This window comes from Alternaria dauci, chromosome 1 (genome assembly GCF_042100115.1).
Source record: "Alternaria dauci strain A2016 chromosome 1, whole genome shotgun sequence".
NCBI classification, from domain to species: Eukaryota; Fungi; Ascomycota; class Dothideomycetes; order Pleosporales; family Pleosporaceae; genus Alternaria; species Alternaria dauci.
The window spans coordinates 2,342,101-2,360,405 of record NC_091272.1 but is presented as its reverse complement, the minus strand read 5'-3'; the positions used below and the strand labels follow the sequence as shown (position 1 = coordinate 2,360,405).

The window sequence follows — 18,305 nt, the reverse complement described above, 5'->3', positions numbered from 1 at the left end:
AGAGAGTGCTAACCCGAAAAGGTGTGAATATTCAAATGAGACAGAAATCTGTAAGTGGTATCTAGCGATCGCGATGAAGGATGAAAGCATACTGCAACGCCCCGCATAAAACAATAACGTGACCAACTCCTTCGTAAAGCGTTCGTTTCCAGCTCGCCAACTTCCTCGCCACACACCCCCAAGTCCAATAGGCCATTCAGCCATGGTGCTTACAACCTCTACTAATCGTCCGTCGTGCTGTCCGACTACCATCCGCCCCTGACCCTCCTGACTTTCTCTTTGCCACCCACTCGGCCAGCGGTGATACGTCGGACCCAGCGCCTGATTGCCCAACCCCTGGCCAAGGCCTGGAAAGCCAAGATGTCGCTTTCGAGTTGCTTGTGGCGAACGTCCTGGATTGCCTTCCAACGTCTCTGAATCACAATAGCAGCATCAACCATCTTCTGTCGGGCTTGCGCCACTACTGCACAGTTGTGTGCTATCTTCATTGCTTGTATGCGGGTGCTGACCTGGCGGCGGAGCAGAAAACGTCGGAAAGCGCTTTGGATGGTAGTAGCAGCGCGGTGTGTGCGTGTAAGCGGCAACAATCGACTTGCCAAGAAAGACAATGTAAGAAGGGTAAAGTCCCGGCTTGGGATTGAACGAGCTGTGTTGTGTTGTGGCGTGAAAAGCGCAATGAATGAAGTTGAGCAGCCGACAGCCTTGAGTTTTGCTGCTAGTCCGAGTCGTTCATCTCCTTCAGTGGAGACGGTGAGATTCGAAGGCAAGTAGGTGTCAACGATGACCTCTAGAACCTTTGGGTCTGCAAAACTTGTTGTCAGGTTTGCAACGCGCAGGCCATGAAGACGAGCGATAGAGCGGGACCATGAAAGCAGAAGGCGTTTATGATACGCCATGCCATCCAGTTCGGTGGTGCCATCCTCTTCGTTATCGGAATCAAGGACTTGGCCCTCATAGATATCCCGGGCCCTGTACCACTGGCTGCGGAAACGCTCGGTCTCTTTAACAAGCTGCGGCCAGTTCACAAGGCTTCCAAGACCACACTTGCCAACAAGAGACCAAAGAAGCGAGAGTGTCTTCTCGCGGTGACCGTCGACGATATCTTCGGCTTTGATACCGCTGACTGCTGCGCTGGGCATGTCTGCAACATGACTTAATGCAGCGAGGGCAATCTGGACGTTGTAGACCTTCTGGGGACGACCAATGGCTGGGTACTTGAGGTGCTGAGAGAGGACCCAAATGCCCTTCTGCGAAGAATTGAGGGAACTGTTGAGAAGCTCGCCGCTAGGTAGGCTGAGAGTGACGGTATCCTCTTGTTGCGTTGGGTGGGTGGTTGACGGGTAAAGTAGCAACTCTACAAGACGGGTAAGTACGACTCCATCACGGAGGTCAATAGCGATATTGTCGATCTGGTAGTCGTACTCTTGCAGTGGATACTGGATATGTCCGACCTTGTAGTTGAGGTGGTTTAGCGGTCGAGTGATGTCACCGTGTGAAGGGAGCAGCATCTTTGATAACTGATGCAGGATCTCGACAGACGTTTTGTAGGGTGATGTCGTCTGGAACAGGCAACCTGGTAGAGCATCCGTTGTCTTGGCTTGGTCGAGAATCAGAATCAGCATCAGACTCCGCAAAGCAGTACGGCGCCATGACCAGCCTTGAGAACCAAAGTCATCATCGCCGCGTGTAAGGCTAGCAATGCTGCCGCCTCCGGATTTGACGCGAACAGCATCCTCATTCTTGATGAGAAAGGTGGATAAGAAGCTCTCGATAGCCCGGCGCTCTGCGCGATACTGGCGGGAGCCATCGTCTGAGCACGTCGAACCTGTGGATAGTCGACAGGGCGTTGTGATTTGGCGGCCGACAATAGTCTCAGCTGCAGCGCGTAGGGCATTCAGATCGTAAGACTTGGTCCACAGGTTAAGGAACTTCTTGCGCAAGCCAACATCGTCCTTGAGCCTGAGCGTCTGAGCTAGGAGATCCTTCGGTATGCTCAGCGCACCAAATTGAAGTGAAGCCTGTAGTCGCTTGTGAAGTGAAGGCATCGCGGGGTCGTGGTATATGGCAAGCATCTTCTTGCGCATGTCCTCAGGGCTCTGTTCGTCGGTCGGGTCTTTGTTCGCGGAGTCAAAGACTGAGTTTAGAAGTTGTGTAATGGCGACTTCCTGGTAGGTAAGCCAGTTGTCTTCGTACAACTCTGGCTGCGCCAGATCCTCCTGTAGTACTGGGTACTTCTCTCTTGATTGCGGTCGCTGGCCCACTTCGTGTAGCATGGTAATGCTGCTTGCTACGCTTCCAGTCTTCTGACGGCGCAGTGCTGTTGGTGGAGATTTGTCGGTATGGAACGGCGAGGAGGAAAGAGGCGCGCGCTTTGCCTTGGCCAGTTTCGCTCGTTCCGTCTTGATGGTTGTCCTCAGAGATGCCCTGCTACTTGCGGCCGAAGCAGTGCCGTCTGCCCTCGCCTTGAGCGCTTTCGCTGGTGCGTCGTCTTGAGCCACATGAGTGCGTGGTCGTTTCTGTGAGCCCTCTGGCCGTTTTTTGGCATGTAATACGCGTTCAGGCTCTTTGGGAGCACTGAAGTGGACCTTGGGAGCCTTGGCGACGGGTTTCTTCGTGTCTGTCTTGGTGAAATTAATCTCGATATGCGTCCCACACTTCTTCTTCTCGATAGTCTCGATTCCTGGTGGCACGTTCTCCTTCCCGCCGCCTGAGCCCACTATGTCGCTCGAAAACGACGAGTTCTGCGATGATCGCGATGTTGTGCTCAGGGGACCTCGCTTCGGCGGTGCCGCGAGAGACTTGCGCGGTACCTTTCTCTCCTTCTTCAAGGCCGGCATCAGGTTGTTTCCTTCTTCCTCGGATAATGTGACGAGGTCTAGTCCAATGTCTGGTGAGGTCTCGCGAGCGTTGCGCGGCGCATGTGTAGGCTGCCCTGGGTGGATGGTGAAGACTGACGTGTCATCGGACGGAATGTAGATGGTCCTTCGTCGCAATTCCTTGTTAGGGGCCTGCTTCTTGAGCTCCTTCCTCTCCAGCACATGTTCCTGCAACTGCACAGTCGCATCGGCGTCTGAGGCATGTTTTTCGGTGGGCATCTGCGAGACACGTCTTCGGTGCGGCCTCTCAAGGTGTGGCTCCTGAACAGGCGCGGCCGGCTTGGGCATCCTCTGTGCTGGGTACGCAAGGATGGTGCTCTTCTTGGCCCTGGCAGCTGCGGGAACAAGGCTTGCGCGGCTCCTCCTCTTGACGTCAAATTCTGCTTGTTGCTGCTGCAGTTCCTCCTCGTGCGCAACATCCTCGAAGATGTCGAGCGATGGGTTGAAGGCGGGCTTGTGCGCGTTGCGCATTGGGCGTCGTGGCTTGGGCTGGCGGGCGGGCTTCAGTTCGGTCGTGTATTCGAGGTTTGCGGTCGTGTTGTTCTCGTCGTTGTAGTAGGTAGGCGCGTAGTGGCTTCCATAGCCGGTGTAGTAGCCGCTGCTGCTCGAGGCATAGGGCGCCGGGCAGGGCGTGCCGGCCGTGTATCCGTACATGTTTGGCGGGTGGTGATGTCGAAATTACTGCAAGTGTTTGCAGCGCCGGCGCATAGGTTGTGAGGGATCCTCGTCCAAGGGAGTTTAGGATCAATGGGGTGGTGGGCTAACGCTTAGCCCGTTGTGGCGCACGGGTGGGCCCCGTTTACCAACATCATCACCCGGGCAACAGCACCCACGAAACAACCGAACCACTCGCGGGAACTTGACGTCACACGGCATAAGACGAGTTAATAGTATCAGTACTAGGGGATCCCCCGACCGGCTCGAATAGCCTTTGCCGCTTCAGACTGTGCGCGGTCCTCTGCATATCGCTGGTAGATCGGCAGGTAGTGCTGCCTCTCGCTCAGCGTTTCCTTGACACTCTTCCTATCCTCAACAGCAGCCAGCCACTTCCTAAATCTCTTCCACGTCTCCTCGTCCTCTCCACCTTTGCCCTCATCAGGAATACCTACCCCGCCCTTGAAGTGGTCAAATACCCAGAGACGGACGCCCCAAGGGGCCAATACGATATCGATGAGTTGAAAGTCCTTGCCCGAAAAGAATGGGCCCTCGGCATCCATCTCGCGTGTAAACTCCTTCAGGTGATGGAGAAACTCTTTTTGCTTCTCTTCCAGGCCATCACCGCCTTGGTGTTGTAGGAAGCGGTGGTACGCAGGTATGATGCGACTACCCACATAGTCCGTCCAAATCCTCGTTCTGGCTCTCTGGTACGGCTCCGTCGGCATGAGATGCGGTGTGTGCTGAGGGTATGCCTCCTCGAGGAATTCACATAGAATCGTACTCTCGTAAAGTGGCTTGTCTTGGTACTGTAGCGTTGGAACCAAGCCGCGCGGGTTGAGGTCCAGCAGCGACTTTGGCTTATGATACGGATTGACTTCAATGTACTGGTACTGTATGCCCTTCTCCTCTAGCGCAATCCAGACGCGCTGCACGAAAGGGCAAAACCACCCAGAATATAATTTCAACGGACATTCCGCGGCATGAGCCTTGTCAAATCAGCAACAAGAAACATGCGTGGGCTGTGAATAGACTTACCTTGACTGTGGCTGATGCAAGCCCTGTTGCTTCGGGGTGAAGGTCTGCGTCAGGGTGATCCTTTCCCATGATGACTTGATTTGGTCTGAATTTGAGAGTACTTAACAGCGCAGTTCCGACTCCTAAGCAACCTGGGCTCATTCCGACATTATATACCTGTGATCGCCATATTCGCGACCTTCGACGCCATAGATACGGGTTGTGACAACATCATTGCCATGCGTCGTGGCCATGACGAAAGCGGGGCATGATCCAATCAAAGCTATCCGGCTCAGGAAGCTGGTCGACACATCCTGCCAGATGCATCAACATTATCCGTACGTCAAACGCTTCTTGAGGTCTGAACAATCCAACAATCGGAGATAAGAGTGATGTCGCACATGACACTGTTGATCACCGTTAAAGACATCCGTGGCACGTCATCTCACGTTACTTGCTTCGGAAAGTAAATCATTGTTCTTAAATCTGCAAGCCTTTACAGCTTCGATGGAGATCTACCACGATCTCAACACAATCCCATTACATCAACTGTGCTTTTATGCACTTACATTGACCGCGCCTTCTCCAGATCCGCCTCCTTGAGTTCCCTAAGCTTGCCTGTGTTTGCGACGCCGCCCGTGACATTCGCAGCGATAATCTCCTTTGCGTAACCCAACATGCCGACCTCCGTCACATAGTACGATACGTACTTGCTCTTGATCTCAATCAACGTCATGCGGGGATCCTCAGGCCCACCGGTGTGCTTTCCGTCACCGAGGTCACCAAACCATGCGGCGGCTCCGCGGCTCCATACCTCCTTGATGCGAGGATCGCTGTTGTCTGTTGTTGTGGCAGTGCCTGTGATGGAAGCCCATTCCTGAGTCTTGAGGTCTTGGAAGGAGATCTGGACCTCTTTGTTTTGCTCCAGGTCGCTGAACTTTTGCGAGTGTGCATTGGCGAGGAACAGGAAGTCGGGGCCATCGCGGCGGGCAAGAGCCATGGAGCGACCGACAGGGCCTTGGAGCGCTGATTAGTTCTTGTTCGTACTGGACAAATAGGGAAGGATGGGGCTCCATGGTGAACAGATGGAAAGCAACGTACCGACACCGTTACGGTATGTGTTGAGCATGCAAATCTTCTTGCCATCAACCATTTCAAAGAACTGCTTGATCTGCTGATCCTTGGGTGTCTCGTCGTCATACTGCTTCGCGACGGAAGGATCGGTCTTGGAGTTGACCTCGCTAGCCTTGAGTTGGTCCGGCATTCTGAAGATGTGTGATGTCGAGAAATATCGAGGAGTAGTGGTTTTGACAGGTATTGCGATGCGAGTCGTAGATTGGATTCGGGGCAGGATAGTTCGTGCAGAGCGTACAAGTAGTCGAGAGGCAGAAGACATCTTGGTATAAGTTGCTCGTGTATGTACGTAGACGTAACAGTGAGATCAGAAGGTCAAGTAACAGCGGATAATCTGCGCCGACGCGAGCGCATGTGGCTCGTTGAGAGACGCCCCATAAGCAACATGACGTCGTGATGGAGTGCCTTCAGTTGGCTGGTGTCACTTTGGGTGGAGATGGAGGCACCTAGACAAATGCATGACGACGTTGTTAATTCGCGTTAGGTGCGCGGCGCGCTAAGCACACGCGATCGATCCTTTCAAGACTCCGTCTTCTGGGGCCGGTATGCACGGAGTCCGAACGAATTCTTTGTTTCTATCGCATGTCATATGACAAAACGCCGTCTCACCGATGGCGTGAGGGTGGCCTATTGACCATGGCGGGCGTGAAGAGGCAGGTCTCAGTAGCAGTCTTGTTCCGCGCTGCAACGACAGTGCACTTTGCGAAATGACGACCCAGCCATGAACTATGCAACGCCGCGTGCCTCCCTGTCAGTCGTCACCCGAGACGGAAGTGTACATGCGTTCATTGATGCACCTAGCTGTTTGAACAGTACATATTTACACCGCCCTCCCCAAATGGTCGCTTGCAAAATCATGGTGATCCCAGTGGTCATCATCTATTCTCTTTTCCGACTCCAGTTCAATGGTTTCCGTGACAGCCACTTCAATCTTTCCTTCGGCGTTCTCTTCAGTACTGCTACTCTGATCATCGCTCAATCGATGGAATTTGCCAAACTCGGAAACGTTCCTGATATGCCCCAGCTCGAAAACCTCGGGCTGCGTCTGGGTCGATGTGATTGTCTTCTTGACTGGACTCTGTGTTCCACCAACAGTGGACCTTGCATGCGTAATGAAGCCTTGAAGACGCAGGGCTTTGGCAAACGAGCGGAGGAGGGGTTTGAAAGACAGAGAGCAGGCGCTAAGAAGGTACATTCCAGGCTCTATCATCGTCCAGTTTGTGAGAGAGACATGGTTCCATGTTACGTCTGTAAGAGGTCCGGCTTCTGCAAGGGTTTGGGCGAACACGACTGTGCGAACTATAGACGCAACTATGCCGCTGCACGAACGTTAGCTACAGATATCGTAGGAGATACGAGGCGATAGATGACAAAACTACTTACGCACTTCCAGTCAGGAAGATGAACAATAATCCAATTCTTCTCCCAATACTGATCTTCAAGCACCACACTGTTCTTAGGGGCAGAACCAGAACAGCTAGGTCAGTAACAATATTAGGTACGCTCGAGCTGTTTGCGAAGACCTGAACGTTGAAACAACTTCCGTTAGGATCGCTTTTGTCCCAGTTGAAATCAAAAGGTATACACTGAAACATAGCAGCCACCGTGAAAGAGATCCAAGTGGCGATGATAAGAAACACCAGCGCCTTAGCGGCGGAGCGTTCATACTTGTTGGTGAGGATGCGCAAGTAGAGTAGCACCACTACGAGTTTCGGGAATGCAACAGCTGCTGGATGTAGGACTTCTTGTATCATGATAGCTTTGAAGTGCTCACGTATCTTTGCCGGATCTGTGGCAAGGACATAAGCCATGTGCCGACCTGGAATGTTAATACACAAAGTCAGCGTATGCCTCATGTCCAGTTCGTATATTGGAGCTTTTACCTGTGCTAGCTTTCTCTACCATCACTGCAAAATATGTCAATGGGGTGTTATGGGGGTCTTAAGGAGATGCCTACCAATACCAACGATGCACAAACCTACTTCAGCCAACCAGGCAAAGGGTATTATGACATCTTCGATGCTCAAAGCAGTGCTCGTGAGATAGCGGGAATAGTAGCGTAAAGCAACAAATGTAGTACAAAAGATTATCAATAGACAGGCCGTCGCTTGGATAGTTGGGCCTCGATTTTCGGCCAGGAACGTTGGTGAGGGCTGATGCGCCGAGTCCATAGTGAAACCAGAGAAACGAAAGCCACCAGCATCTGACTGCCAGAGTCAGGTAGTTGAAGGTCTGAGAGTAGGTAGGAAATAGAGCGAAAGACAGAGAACCGACCAGGCGTATGCCCTACAGGTGGAGCCACCATCAAATACTACTGCCACAGCTCAGCTTTGCGGCACGGAAGGGAAATGATACATCCGCAAGACGTGGCTGGCCAAGGTATCAGAGGTGTAGATATACCCGGAGTGTCCGTGCAAAATTCGGCGCATGTACATTGGTCGAGCAGATCTGTACCATTGTGGTAATCCTGGAGAACGCGCTAGAATGGACGATGAAGGAGTTAGATGTGCCTGGGAGGACCATGCAAGCTGACGCATGTGACAAATCACACATTGGTACTTGCTTTCCAAAGTAAGTATATGGGCTGTCTTGCCGAACTTCTGTGATACAGGTAAGCTTAAATATCTGGGGCTAATACAACGTAGGGCCGTCCGAGATCCATCGTCAGCACTTGCAAGGACATCATGTTGGTTCTGATGTCCGAGTGAGCCGTCAGATTCATAGCGGTTGGTGGATCCTGAAGCATCAAGGGAAGCATACAGAGCCTCATTGTAAGCGCAAGATACTTTGGCAGGTACCATGAGTGAAACACGCATTCGCTATGGATGCAAGCTGTACGCGACCTGTGTTCCCCCGGACCCCAAGGTCCGCTTGCTAAGGAGAGTCGTATTAGATCTGGTTAAGGAGAACCCCGCGAGCGCTTGAGAATTCTGAAACGCAGCTTCCTCCGGGTTTCTTGATTGCATGATCAAGTATCTAAGGGTACCTGGCATGCCGTCAGATGGTAACCGTAAGCGAGAGAACGCGCATGAACTTTGAGACGAAGCGCTTCGCCCTACATTAGAATGATCGTTTTCTTGCCGCTCTTCTAGTAACTAGAGTCCATGATCGCATTGAGAGCTTACCAACCGGAACGGGCGCGAAGGGCGTTAATGTGGCTTGCCTTGACATCAACACCGTTTGTTATGGGAGCCGCTTGTAAATAAGACCGGAGTTCGACGATACATTGCGAAGCCACTGACAAGAGTGCTCGTTCGGCTAAAGTGATGAGATGCAGTGAGGTTGTTGGTGGCAAACTTGTGAGACAGCCTGAGTGAGAAGCGAAGCTTGAGCCACAACGCACTCACCGGAAACGACGACGGGACCTTCAACTAGGACCAGAGGGGACTTGCAGGCCATCACGCATACGTTGAGGTCTTGGGTTCATAGAGGCGCTTCACCAATCAATCCAACAAATGAGCGCCCTCAGACAGACAAAAGTGATGTTTCGCGCTCTCATTCGTGGAGCCAAGGACATAGGACTGTTCATACATGACCCCTCAACCAGTGTTCCTTGTGTCGGACTCCATATTTAGAGACAGGATTTGGAATCTGAATTCCAATCGAACATCACAATGATACTATTGCAATCACCGTTTCCATAAAAAATCATCATTGAGTGTAGAAGCCGAAAACCATATCCTAATTAATCATACTACCAAGTAATCCAAAAGCATCCGCTAAGTGCGGACATCGCTAACAAAAACAAGATATGGGTATATAGTGCCGCCGTTAACAACCAAAAAAAGGAAAAGGGTATAACCTCGTCATAGTCGTTAAAGCGTGAAGAATCGTAAGCGTAAACCGTCATTACCGGGCCTGGGGCCAGATGCCAAGAGTGGAGAGATGAAAAGCAAGACAAACCAACGCCATACATAAAACAGAGTCGAGATGGAAACGAACCAAAATCAAGACCAACGCCTGCGAGTAAAACAAAAAATAACAGACAGAGTCGTACAAAATACAACATGAAAAGAGATGAACAGCAAATGTACAAACATAAAGAGAAGTGTTGAGGCGATGATCTTGTTTAATCACGTCGCATGAAGCCAAAACGCTTCTTCTTTCTGGCGTCCTTGGAGTCTGCCGTTGGTGCATTCGGATAGCCAGTCAGGGCAGCCTCAGCGTTGAGTCGCTCAGCTTCTTCGTAATCGAATGGTCTGGTCCACTGTCTCTGTGGTATTTCTCCCAATCTCGTGCTGTCGGAAGCAAAAGTGTAGCTGGATGGTGTGGCCTTGTCCAAGCGGCGGCGGAAGTGAAGGGTTGCTGGGGCCTGGTCGAGTAGTGGCGGAGGAGATAGGTAGGAGGGCTTTTCTGGGACTGGCGGCTTGGACGAGACTGATGGTTTGGAGTGAGCAGGAGATGGGGAGCGACGGGATGTAGGGGCAAAGGTAGGGAGTTTGGGGGTAGGCTGGTTGAGGTGCTTTGGGGAGGGTGATTTGCTAGTGGTGTAGGCAGCTTCCTGAGGCCATGGTTCGCGCGGGTCGTCGAAGGAATCAACACGCTGTTTGACGGTACCACTTGTCTTTGTGGGGCCACCACCCAGCGTCCCTCTGATGACACCAGATGTCTCGAGCTCGAATGGCTCGACAGGTACATACAGAGGTAGCTGTGGGGCCATCTGAAGCTTCTTTGGCTCGGGAGATGCCAATGGAGAAGAGCTGCGTGAGGAATGGGATGGTGACTTCACTGAGCTAGATTTCTTACTCGATGAGCTGTCTTTACGGGTGGTGGTCTTTGGTCGCATGACGACGAGCCGTGGTTCACTCGAGCTCCGACTTTTGATGGACATGCGTGTAACTACTGGGCCTGTAGAGCGTTGGCGGGAAGAGCTCGAGTGCTTTCTCTTCTCCTTCTCAGGACTCGTGCTTCGAGGAGTACAGTCGTGGTGTTTACTCGTGCTGCATCGCGGGCATGGTGGGGCGCCAATGCTATGCAGCTTGACTTGCGATTGGCTTAGTCGCTGGTACAATTGGGTAAGGCTTTGGAGAGCTTCGCGACGTGATGCATCGGAGAGGTGGGTCAAGGACTTGTAGTCTAGATCTAGGTGGCTCTTTCCGCTTTTGTGTCCATCATGATTTAAGAATGCTGCAATAATAGCAACCAGACCAGTGTTTAACTTGATCAAGATCTCTGCGAGGGATGCATGGGCAATGGCTGTGCCGAGTTAGATTGGATAACAAATCAGGCAGACTTTGTACTTACAGTCACCCTTTGCGAATCGCGGTCCAATGCCGCTGTAGTAGCATTCAGTATACTTCTCGGCCACCTCCTCGGGCCCTTTGCGCAAGCTTTTTGAGAGTTGGTGCTCGGCTGTACTTGTTGGATCAGGTGCTTCGGCATCTCTTTTTGATTTCCGCTTTCGTCTCCTCTCGCGCAACTTTTTGAAGATGTCCAATCCGTTTGTGAAGGCTTCTATGATGCCATAGACGCATGTAGATACCTCGGCTTCTTCAGCCTTACGCGCACCATGCGCATGATCTAACTTGACCGCCATCGCTAAAACGCAAGACAACGAACAAGGAAAAGGCGCAATGCAGAATGGAACTGAAGGGAAAGAAAGAGAAGGGAAGAGGACGATAGGTATACAAAATTGCAATAAACAAAGTGCGGTCTAAGCATCCATTAGCGAGGGTGAATGAAGAGTCATCCAAAAAGCCAAATCACAACGTTAGCCTCAAGTTGTGTTAAGTCGAGTCAAAGTCGCCGTTAACACGCTCGCCCAAGACGGGGGCCCTGACACTTATCCCGCTGGCACCCCGACCCATGTCGTCGCACGCCCTCGATTGCTCGCAAGTGTGTAGCAGGGCTTGCGTTCCTGGAGTTGTTACTGGGTGCTACCCACCCTCCTCGCACCGCCCAGGCCACCGTTTCAACCTTGTGCTGTTCACGGCCTGCACGTAGCCGCCTCGATATCGTGTCTTGGGGGGCAGCTGGGGTGTGACTGGACACGTGTTTTGCGCTAGCGACAAGCGACAACGGGATGGGGCAGGCTAGACTGCCATCGATAAGCTTTGTGGGTCTGGTGCGTCGAGGACTCGAGAGCGTGCATTTACATGTGCATACAACTGTGCATGAAACATTCGTCCAGTGTCGCCTCGTGGCATGGGAGCACTGCGACCTCGAGGCAGTAGGCGTGCGGGGTACATACAGGATGAATGGACAGGAGGGCATGCTTCATTCTTTCGCTCCTTGTCGGCGAAATGATCAAACATGTGTCGCAAAATCGCGGTGGAGCAACGACCGGTGAGTATGTGTCATTCACAGGGATTGCCTGTCGTGCTTCATTGGACAACTGCGACTCCCTGTCGGTCAAAGAATAATCAAACAAACCCAAACGCCTCGCTATGCTGTACAGAACCATAACAATGCCTCCATCCATCGTCTATCTACTGCTCGCTGTCTTCGGCATCTTCTATGGTGACCGTCCGCCTCTTCGCACTCTGGCTGTCCGAGCTATTGTCAGCGACCGCGGAGCTTGAACCCTCAGTCTCAGTCCTCTCTCCTACGTTGCCAAAACTCCAGCTAGAGTCAAGACTACTCTCTAGACTACTGGGCTCAGCAGGCTTTGGGGACGAAGCCGAGGACTGCTCAGAAGCAGTCGCGTTTGGCGCCGACGTAGTTGGCTGGCTCTGCGGAGTCACAGTGGCAGATGTTGAAGGGCCTGCTTCAGATTCTGCTACTGGCTGCGATGGTTGTGGTTGCGATTGGGATTGTGTTGAGCTGCCCTCTTGCGCCAGATGTCCAGGTTGCGAGGACGGACGTGTCACGCTTTCTTGGCCAGTCCGCGGCGCTAGTGCCATCGGCCTCAATGTCCACCCTTCCGGTAGCGTTAGCCCTTCGGGTACACCAGGATCACCCTGACGCAAGACGGAACCTCTAGAGAAATAGGCTTGTGGAGTAAACGAGTTCATACTAGATGCATTCAACGGGGCAATGGGTGGTAGCTCTTGCCCTGTTGCAGCTGTTACACCAGAAGCCTGCTGAAGTCGGTTGAGCTCAGCAAGAAGTCTGTGGAGGACCTCGAGCTGCTCATGTTGGACGTTCAGAGTTCGCATCGATTCGATAATATTCTGTTGGATGCGCAGTATGTCCGACTGAATATCTGACGGGTGAAGCGCGACAGCCCCGGACATGGGTCCAGTAGGAAAGCTTGGAGTAACGCCTTGTGTGGCCGCTACCTGGCCCTGTACTTGGTTTTGCTGGTCTTGATTTTGCGCCATGTTGTTCGCAGCGGCCTGTTGACGCAGTCGCTGAATCGCATTCTGCACAGCAACGTTATCCTGTTGGCCAGGTGGTACCCGGATATTCCCGAGAGCGACCCTAAAGGGCCCGAAGTTGAAAACGCGCATGTTGCCGGCTGGGGGGTTTGCCTGTGCACCCTGCGGTGCTGCCTGTTGGCCCTGGCCTTGTTGCCCTCCAACAGCACCTTGCTGTGCATTTCCTCCAAACATTGCTCGTAGCGCTTCTCGGTTCTGCTGGTTTTGCTCTCCAGGGTTGGCTTGGTTGTTGCGCTGTGTGCTCTGTGTCGTCGCCGATGCGAGTACTGGTCTTCGGCACGTGGGACACACTTGTTGTCTTTCCAACCAACTGCGAAGACAGCTAAAATGCAAGATGTGTCCACAGGGGAGCTTTTTCGGCCGTTGTCGCTCATCCATCCTGCGGCCAGGCCGCGCACCATCCGCACCTGGTTGTGTCCATGGCCGCATCTCCTCGCGACAAACGATGCATGTGTTCTCTCGGTCCAGTTCTTCTGCTGTTGCGTCTGGATAGCGTGTGTTCATGTCGCGGGTCGCATTCCGGTACTGGATGAAGTCGTTGATTCGCTTGAGGAGAGACCGTATCGTCATGAACAGGTCGCGCATAATGTGGATGGGTATGCCGTAGAATGTCATGAGAATGACGAAGAAGCCGAGGTAGACAAAAGTCTTGACGAAGTCGGTCGCGAGGTCCAGGTAAAACACCCAGCGACCCTTTTCTTCCCACCCGGGCACGTCGCCTTCATCTTCATCATCCTCCACCTCGACGGGCGCTTCAGCTCCAGCTGCTGTAGCATGTTGACGTGCCTCTTCTCTCGCGATTCGGCGAGCCTCCTCTCGTGCCTTCTCTTGGCGCTGTGTGATGAATATTTCGACGAGTGAGAGCGAGTATCGTAGCAGAGTCGAAATGGATGCGGTTGCTAGGAGGACGTATTCAAAGCCGAACATGACCATGACACCAGGCCGCGCCTCGGAAAGAATGGAATCGATGCAGTATTGCATCATGAATATGTCAAAGGCAACCGAAAGCAGCAAGGAACTCATGAGGCGCGTGTGGAAGAGCTTTGGATTCGCGGGCGGCTGTTGCTCGAGAAACTCCACCCGCCCTTCCCCGATCCACTGCCAGACCTTGCCTGCGAGCAAGCAGAGGAACATGGCGAAGAACCACATGCCAAGATCGTCTCTGAAGATGGTCATTGCCAGCAGTGTCTCGCTCACAGCAAACCAGGCCTTGTCGTATAGTTGCTCCGTCTCGATAGGGCGCAGAGGGCCGTAGAAGAGTCGTTGGAGCCCATAGCCAAAGCTCGCAGCGACGATGAGCATGAGATTGACCAGGAACATGAGAGAGCCGGTGCTCTGGGAGATGTAGACGGCGGCCGAGTAGAAGTTGGGGCGTTCATAGTATGCGCGCATCAGCACAAGGTTAGCCACGACGGCCGAGCCTGCGACGTAGAGTTTGAGTCGACCCATGATGCTGTAGTGAAGCTGCAAGACAACTAGAGAAGGTTGCGTGTCCCCATCGGCGAGTGTAAACAACGACTTGCAAGTCGCGTTGCGGCGTTCGCGTTGGGGGGTTTAGGAAACGTGGCCCGCCACGGCAATGACGTTCGCCCGCCAAGCACAGAGAGGCACAGGTGCACGCGATTGAAGTGCAACCCCCATCGCGTGCACCAGCGTTTCCCCCAGACGACGATGGGAACGCCATGTTGCACTTTCACCCGCAATCCTGCCCTCTGGCCATGCTGTCACTCGGGGGAAGGGAAGAATCGAACACCCTATGTAGGCAGCTATGCGAGCAAGCGTTCGACTTTTCCCTTCCCCGACGTGCTGCAGCGTGCACCAACACCCCGGATTCTGGCGAGCAACAGTGCGCAAGCAATCCTGTGTCCATGGTACTCCATCTCATGCACACCATCCCATGGAATGCTTCACGGCGTTGCTTGGGCGTTCCTGCGTAAGGGCTACACACCTTGACGCTATTCCGCAGTAGTCCGATGCGATCCGAACTCTACGCAGCAGAGCTCTTGGTTATCCCCGCAGCAAGACTCCCAAGGTTGGATCTCGGGAGGATACTCGGTAAAACCACAACCCACTACTACTACTACTAAGGACCGTTGTCGGTAATTGCCAGCCAAGCCATGTCATGTACACAGGAAAAGTCTTCTCCAAACTTGGACCAGGCGCAGCCATTACGAGACTCATCGGAGGAATTTCCGGGCTTCAAGGTCCGCTGCCTTTCCATAACAGTTTAGCAACGGCACAAGAGATGACTGCGTGGCGTATACCAGCCTTTCTATGCATGTTCGAGAACGACACCATCTTCTTTTCAGTACCGATTGTGGGGAACCATGGGGAGTTTGTGCCGAATTTGCGGGGATCATCGACAGGCTACTGCAAACCAGCTTCGGGATTGCGCCAGCCCAGACCATAGGCCTGGGGCGCAAGCTCTTGGATGTGAACATCATGATCACAGACGATCTTGGTGGACCCTGCTTGTTTACTGCGGAAAAGTACATAAACCTCGCATGCCTGCTGTTTGGTTTGAGTATCGATCAGCGAACCCATCGTTCAGGTAAGCCTTTCCTACGCTTGAAGTACTTCTGGTCTGTGTATAGCTGTCCGTCTGTCTTGATTCAGACTGGAGGCTCCTCAGGCTATGAAAACGCTTCCGTTTCGACCTATGACATAGCTGACCATGTGTAGCATCGACAACAACCATCCTCGAACAAGATGATCCGATCTCTCCCTCTCTTGAGCGTGGCGCTCGGAGGCCTCTCCGCTGTTGGCGCACAGGAGTTGCCCGCAGTACTGACTGCCGATATCATTGAGGGCATGGGCAACAATTCTCTCTTCACGAGATGGCGCCCGACTTACCACTTCTCTGCGCCAGCAGGATGGCTGAATGATCCATGTGGTGCGTCTCTGTGTTCAAATTATGTGTGAGATAGATACTGACTTCGTACACCAATCCTTAGGTATGATGTACGATCCTACCACAGAGACGTATCATCTCCATTACCAGTGGCATCCTAACCATGTCAATTGGGGTAATATCTCTTGGGGTCATGCGACGTCCAAAGACATGATCACTTGGACGGATGTCGGAGGTTGGGAAGACGATCAGGCACAGTCTGTTGGTACTGGACCCAACCCCGACTCTCGTAACACCAGTTACTATGGTCTCGGTATCTTTTCGGGATCGGGACAACCCTACAACCTCAAGGGCGAGCAAGATGGTACTCTCATCAACTTCTACACCTCAGTTCAATACCTTCCCACAAACTGGGCTCTGCCATATATCCCAGGAACCGAGAGCCAGAGCATCGTCATTTCCAACGATGGCGGTAAGACGTGGGAGCAGTTTGCCGGCAACCCTATCATGACTGAGCCGCCGGAGGGCTGGAACATTACGGGATGGCGCGATCCCTTTGTCGAGGTATGATATCTGTTTAAACTCTTTCTGAGTCAACCACTGACTTGTACAAGCCTTGGCCAGAGATGGATGCTCTCTTGGGACAAGAGGAGCCCCACTGGTACATGGTTCTCGGCTCCGGTATCAAGGGAGAGGGTGGAGGTGGCCGCATTCCCTTCTACAGTGCCCCTGCCACCAACTTGACCGACTGGACCTTCCTTGGTGCCTTGTGGGAGCCCGAAAGGAACGGGACTCTCGGTTCTCTGCTCGAGACTGGAACCTACGGCTTCAACTTCGAAGTGTGAGTGTGAAACCATCTACACTTATGGTCCAAGGACTGACTTTTGCAGATCAAACTTTTTCTCTCTAAAGGATGAAGATGATGACGTCCATTACTACGTCCTGATGGGCACAGAGGGAGGCAACCTTACCTGGCACCCCCGTGCGCAGTGGGGTTTGTGGAACGAAGGGCAGGTCACCAGGAGAGAGAATGGCTCAGTCGAGTTCACCCCTCTGTCCGGTGGCGCCATCGACTCCGGCCTACTCTACGCAGTGACCAGTTTCTGGGACTCAAAGAATGACCGTCGTGTCCAGTGGGGCTGGGCAAACGAAGAGAACAACAACTTCGCCATCAACCAGCAAGGTTTCCAAGGCGCCATGGCTATACCACGGGAGATGTATGTCATCAAGACCAAAGATCTGGTCAACACCGATGCCGGCCTGACCACCAAGGGAAACACTCGCGTGGTGGAGCACAGTGACGGCACTTTCACTGGATACACCCTGGGAGCTCGCCCTCTACCTGATGTTGTCGAGGGGCTCCATGGTGGAGCAGAGCCACACACCATTCAGACTGCTAAGACCGCTTGCGTTTCTGGTGACATTTCTGGCAATGGTACCAGCCATATGCATCTCCAAGTTACGCTGTCCGACTTCACTGGACCTGCTGGTGTTGTGATCGCTCAATCGCCCGGACACGAGGAGCAGACAATCGTCTGGTACAGCCCCGAGAACAACACCATCAACGTTGACCGCTCGCAATCGTCCTCTATTGAGCAGTTCGCCAACTACACCATGCTCGGATACTTCTATCCTTATACATTCTCCAACGGTACAACCGAGTCACTGCACATGGATATTTTCGTTGATGGATCGCTTGTCGAGGTTCTTGTAAACGACCGCTTCTGGCTTACAACTCGCATCTACCCAGCTCGTACCGATAGTACAGGCTTTAGCATCTGGACTGGTGCCAACTCTTCCGTCAAGGCTTCTGACGTGAAGTTCTGGAACATTGAGACCAACGCTTTCCCCGACAGGCCAGTGAACTCGAGCAGTGAGCTTATCTTTGATACACCTGAGGAGACGAATAACTATATATGGTGGTCTGGAAACTAGGTTAGTAATGGCTCAAACGAGTGTGATGCGGTAATGACGAATGAGGGAGGACGCTGCTGGTGGAGAAGTAACCATCGTATGTAAAACGTAATGTGCAAACCAACGATCATGAATCCACAAATTCCATGTATTATTCACTCAAAGTTGATGGTAAATATCCGTCCAGCCGTAGTGCAATCCGCGTTCCACTGTCGAGGTCGCGTCGCGACCTCAACAGCCAATAATTTTGGTTGATCGTGTCCGCGGAACAGCATCAGCATCGCATGCCCCGCCGGCTTCCCCAAACAGCTCACCCCGCACATCCTCCATGTGTGTGGACGGGACGTGTAGCGTCTCCGACAGGCACATGGCTAATCGTCCACCGGATAAAATCGCAATAATGCCGTTAACAGCGATGCGCCTACCGTCGGTGGCGTTGGACGTCGAATGTAAAACGGCGATAGGGCATTCATCGCCATGCATATAACTCCGTTCTCCTACTTTCATCGCACTACATAAAGTTTAAATCCTGCGGCGGTC

The 18,305-nt window shown here is 52.8% G+C and overlaps 5 protein-coding genes across 5 annotated transcripts; 1 reads left to right on the top strand and 4 right to left on the bottom strand.

The window, feature by feature from the left end:
- Window positions 1-245: 245 nt before the first annotated feature.
- On the bottom strand, window positions 246-3,530 carry ACET3X_000715 (uncharacterized protein; the record flags this gene model as incomplete). The annotated part of the gene is made up of 1 exon (XM_069448042.1): window positions 246-3,530. The coding sequence occupies one exon, from the start codon at window positions 3,528-3,530 to the stop codon at window positions 246-248; it is 3,285 nt and encodes a 1,094-aa protein (XP_069310957.1).
- Window positions 3,531-3,775: 245 nt separating this feature from the next.
- On the bottom strand, window positions 3,776-5,811 carry ACET3X_000714 (uncharacterized protein; the record flags this gene model as incomplete). Its single annotated transcript, XM_069448040.1, has 4 exons — window positions 3,776-4,519; window positions 4,569-4,653; window positions 5,117-5,564; window positions 5,649-5,811. 4 exons carry the CDS (start codon window positions 5,809-5,811, stop codon window positions 3,776-3,778), a joined length of 1,440 nt encoding a protein of 479 aa, XP_069310956.1.
- Window positions 5,812-9,750: 3,939 nt separating this feature from the next.
- On the bottom strand, window positions 9,751-11,217 carry ACET3X_000713 (uncharacterized protein; the record flags this gene model as incomplete). Its single annotated transcript, XM_069448039.1, has 2 exons — window positions 9,751-10,877; window positions 10,926-11,217. 2 exons carry the CDS (start codon window positions 11,215-11,217, stop codon window positions 9,751-9,753), a joined length of 1,419 nt encoding a protein of 472 aa, XP_069310955.1.
- Window positions 11,218-12,109: 892 nt separating this feature from the next.
- On the bottom strand, window positions 12,110-14,449 carry ACET3X_000712 (uncharacterized protein; the record flags this gene model as incomplete). Its single annotated transcript, XM_069448038.1, has 1 exon — window positions 12,110-14,449. The coding sequence occupies one exon, from the start codon at window positions 14,447-14,449 to the stop codon at window positions 12,110-12,112; it is 2,340 nt and encodes a 779-aa protein (XP_069310954.1).
- Window positions 14,450-15,709: 1,260 nt separating this feature from the next.
- ACET3X_000711 (uncharacterized protein) lies at window positions 15,710-17,786 on the top strand (the record flags this gene model as incomplete). Its single annotated transcript, XM_069448037.1, has 4 exons — window positions 15,710-15,893; window positions 15,955-16,415; window positions 16,466-16,692; window positions 16,742-17,786. The coding sequence occupies 4 exons, from the start codon at window positions 15,710-15,712 to the stop codon at window positions 17,784-17,786; spliced, it is 1,917 nt and encodes a 638-aa protein (XP_069310953.1).
- Window positions 17,787-18,305: the final 519 nt, after the last annotated feature.